Below are 5,032 nucleotides of genomic sequence, written 5' to 3' on the forward strand. Positions count from 1 at the left end.
ATATATTCCTCTTATTTGATGGAAAGCGCCAAATCAATTTAAATTCTCCAATTTCAACTTGGATTACTCAAAAACTTGAATATACAAATGTGACTAATTATAGAAACTCGAAGTCAGCCCACATTATTAATGTATAATATTAGTCGCTAGTAGTAATTATAGCAAACTAGCTAGATGAGTAATTAAAAAGTATAGGTTTGCATAACCGCGTTACATTCCCTATTTTTAGTTATATGCAAATCATCATGTTAACATTATATTAATATTTTATCTATTTATTTATTTATACATAGTATTAATTAATAATTTGATTATGTATATTTTAATTTAATCAAAATAAAATTTTAATTTAATTTATTTATTAGATAGTTAAATAGTTTCTTTCTACAAAATAATCTTAAAACACATTCATACTTGCCCTTTTTCGTATTGTTGACTCTCCAAAACACTTCTTAAAAATAAATAGCCAAACACAAATTGTTTCTTTTTTTAACAAAAACACTTTTCAGATAAGTTATTTTAAAAATGACTTTTAGAAATTAACAGTTTTTAGCAGCAATGTCAATCAAACCCTTAGTGATATAGCCAATTGATCAAGATATTGTCATCCCAGATTGAATGTAGGATAGAAATAACATCAAAATTATAGGAAAACTAATTTCAAGTATTTTTATTAACCGGAAAAAACCAACCAAATGTAGTATCAAGAAATCATATGCATTATATTTGCAGATTATTTTTCTTCGTCGTTGTCGTTTAGTTCACGAACAAGTTATATTGAATCATAATGTTTTCTTGTAATTGCATTTCTACTTGTGATCTTAATATATTATGTGGGATATTTTTAAAAAATATGAAATTATATTTTTATTTTTAGCGCTAAAATCATGATACGAAGAGTAAATCGTACAACATTATTTAGTGATATAGCCAATCGATCAGAGATCGTCATCCCACTTTGAATGTGGCATAGAAATAACACTAAAATTATAATAAAATTAATTTCAAGCCTTCTAATATATCGGAATATACTCAATCAAATATAGTATAAAAAAATCATACGCACTATATTTTAAAATTATTTGCATGTGTAATAATTTGATTCGTGAACTAGTTATATTGAATCATAATGTGTGAATATAATATGGGAATCACATTTTGACGAAATTGTTTAATGAATATATTTTTTACAAAGTGTAATAACTAAAATTTATGTCATGCTTGAGTTAATCTTACCCAAGTTAAATGACTCATCTTGGACGGAAGGTTAGCTTACTGTACACATCACTTGACCACAGTAGTTAAGTATAAACATGTATACAAAAGGCACATACTTCCACTAATTAGATTGGTATATGTATTCTCACTTTTACTTTTCAATTGCTGAAAAACAAACTTATTCACATTAATTTAATTTACCATAATTAACTGATTTAATGAATTAAAAATATGCATCAAATACTTAACTCTATTATATAGTTAAGAAGTGATGGAATATGAAACAAAGACATATGTTACGTTAATTGCTTGGATGTAAATCATCCGATGCAATATGTAAATTTTCCGTGTTTTCAAGCACAACATCCTTTTTAATTTTCTCATATAATAAAAATTATTTTAAAATATTTTATCTTTTATTATAGATTTGGACATTCCTTCATTTATGAGTTAACTTTTGAGATTGAGTTAGGCTCAAGATCCATTTTTACATGGTACGAGAGTCGGATCTATTTCAATTTCTTTGTCGAAACCCCATATTATAGTGTCCACGCTCCAGTTAACAAAGATCTTGGTGTATAATTTTCACATTGAAAAAGCGATAGAATTCTGTCTCCTTATATGAACTTGAACAATTCTTCTTTCATATGCTGACTTTTCGGGTTGAATTAAGTCACGATTCATCTTTACATTACTGCTTATCGGTTATAGGGATTAAAGATCCTTTTTTTCCCGTTTGATAAATAACCGTGCCAAAGAGATCATATGTTTTCAACAGCCATTTAATAAAATAACCGTGCGAAAGAAATTAAATCATATGTTTTCAACAACCTTTTTTTACCACATATGCTAGGATAGAATTAACATAATTCTCAACTTAAAATTACTTTTAGGTAATTTAGGATAAGAGGACAAAAATAATATCGACCCCCGTTATATAACCCGGTTAATTAGTTTATAATTTAAAATAGAAAAATATTGAAAACACTCTTGAACTTAGTGTAAATTATTAATTTCTTCTATGAACTATTGACAACTTAATTTTTAGTTCACTAACTAAACTTATATACACTATTGATCAACCACATGACTTATCAAGTAAGTTTAAACTCTTGTTTTATTAATAAAAATATTGAAAGCACTGCGAAAATTATTGAGGGATGTATTTCACTTACAAAGATGGAGGGTATTTAGGAGAAGGTTAATTTTGGAGAAATATTGATTGACCAAATCAAGATGTGACGTCATTAAATAGCTCACAAAAAATTGGTTTCTCCCACCGAGCCATGAAACACTCTGTTTACGCTCATTTGGACTTGCAGCTTGAATTTTTAAATGTCCACACGCTTCATGACTTTGGACCAATTTTGACAAATGTCACCACCGGCCCTATTTTCCTTCATCAATACATACATATAAATATCTAAACTGTTTTTAATAACTCCCCTCCAATGGTCTTAATTATCTCTTGGGTGCACTCTCATCATAATAATCCTCTAATTCAATATCCATGGAAAACAATTCTACTCATGATCAGCCAAAGTTCAAAGGAGTTCGGTTGAGGAAATGGGGGAAATGGGTTTCTGAAGTCAGATTGCCTAACAGCCGCGACAGGATTTGGTTGGGCTCCTATGATTCTGCCGAAAAAGCCGCAAGGGCTTTTGACGCTGCACAGTTCTGCCTCCGCGGGCCCAAAGCCAAATTTAACTTTCCTGATAGTCCGCCGGATATATCCGGAGGACAGAGGCTTTCGCCCGCGGAGATACAGGCTGTAGCAGCTAGATTTGCGAATGATTACTCGCCGTCAGTGGTACAGGAGATACGCCGTGATGATCATCATCATGATCACGAGGGCAATATTGGAAATATTAATTCACACGTGATAAATATGGAGAAAGATGAGATTTCACTGTCAACAACTAGTTGTGATAGGGTGGTCCAAATGGGCACTAGTAATACTGTTGCTGAAATGGATTGGGCTTTTCATAATGATATGATGGAAAACTATTCATACAATGCAAGTGGGCCTCCACCTGAATATTTTTGTGATCCATATTATATCGTCGGAGGAGGAGGAGGAGCAGGAGTACTCGATAATTTATCGAGTAATCTCTACTCACCACCACATTTTCCGCAAAGAACAACTCCTAGTTATGACGATGATGATACTGGCAATGGTGACGATGAACATTATTCTCAACAATCCTTCCTATGGAACTTTTAACTATAAATTGGTTAATTAAGCAGCAGCATATTGGTACCTACGCTAGTTGAGTTTTGTCCACTACACGTACGTAGTAATCCTTTCCGGTTTTCTTATCGTAATTGTTTTTGCCGGAAAAATATATAGTATATATATATGCAAGCAGTGATATATGAGCATGCAGGTCTTTATAAGTAATATCTTAGTTAATGAATAAATTGTTGTTTTTAATTTAAGAAGGATTTACATGATCTTAAGAAGGTCTCATTGATGGCCAGATTATATATATATATATATATATATATATATAATCAACTACTGATCATTGATTAATGCAAGGTGGTTATTTTCTCAAGTGTATTTGTCTGTCATTTCTATAAATATATATATACAAGGAGTGTAATTTAATTATTTGTCTTCGTTGCATGCATGGTATATATATGATGAAGTTGCTCAGTTCATGTGCGTACGCATGCAATTTATTGTTTACGTCGAGAGGAAAGTTAGATTCTTAATTATTAATCGATGGTTTACGTCGTGAAAGATAAATTAACTATAGTAAAGAAAATGTGGTTGATTAATTACTCAATTCATCAGTCGTTTCGATTTGTTTGTCTTAATCTTTTTTTTTAGTTTAGTTAAAGCAGAATGTCTTCTTTAATTCCCTTTTGTAGCAACTTTTTAATTTAAATTTTCCACATGACATGTTTAAAATCATTAGATTAATAAATATTTTAAAATATTCGATGTAATTTTAAATTTTTTAAATTTCGTACCAAGTTAAAATAGAATAAACAAATTAAAGGGGGGGAGTATACGGTATAATGGCTAGGTCAACTTGCTCTCTACTTTGCGCTAGAGTAATTAAGTAGCAAAGTTTCTGTATTAAATTAACTCTTCATTAATTTATCAAAATTATATATGTAAGAAGTTATAGATTTACTTTAAACTGTTTCCTTTACCCAAAAATATCTAAGTTTTATAGATATACAGAAAACAAAGTGGTTAGTGTTATTAAATATGCATATTATAAAATATTGTTATAGATTTTAAAAATATTTAGTAAAGTGTCAATTGCATTTGAAGATGTTATTTAATATCTAAGATCACTATTATACCACTACAATTAAAAAAAAAGAAGAGAGATCAGCGGTAATAAATATGCATATTATAAAATGTTATTAGAATTTAGAAATATTTAAAAATTGTGTTAATTTTTTTAAAAAAATATATTTAACGATAATTAAATTATTGTTGTTAATTAATTAGTGTTAAAATTATTTTTGATGTAATGAGCATAATTTTCTAGAGAAAAGCAAAAAAAAATATCCCTCCACGGGCAAATGATTGGCAATGATATGCATATCTATGCTGTTAAGTGTTAAGTAACACCTTAAATTTAATCTTCTTTTATATATTTTTATTTTTAACTAATTTAGAAAAGGTAGTCTACTATCTAAATATCTTTAAATTTAGCATGATTTATTAGTTAAACCATCGACAGTTTAATTACACCCTCACCCATGTGAATTTAATTATTTGATCGTGTTTACTCCAACAAGATCACATCTTAAAAGAGTGGGATACTAATTTTTGACATGCCCCCCACAC

General features: G+C 29.4%; 1 protein-coding gene across 1 annotated transcript; it reads left to right on the forward strand.

Annotated features, from left to right (window-relative positions):
* Positions 1-2,621: 2,621 nt before the first annotated feature.
* LOC101268766 (ethylene-responsive transcription factor ERF016-like) lies at positions 2,622-3,832 on the forward strand. Its single transcript, XM_004241027.5, has one exon. The coding sequence runs from the start codon at positions 2,729-2,731 to the stop codon at positions 3,440-3,442; it is 714 nt and encodes a 237-aa protein (XP_004241075.1). The 5' UTR covers positions 2,622-2,728; the 3' UTR covers positions 3,443-3,832.
* Positions 3,833-5,032: the final 1,200 nt, after the last annotated feature.

This window comes from Solanum lycopersicum, chromosome 6, assembly GCF_036512215.1.
Source record: "Solanum lycopersicum chromosome 6, SLM_r2.1".
NCBI classification, from domain to species: Eukaryota; Viridiplantae; Streptophyta; class Magnoliopsida; order Solanales; family Solanaceae; genus Solanum; species Solanum lycopersicum.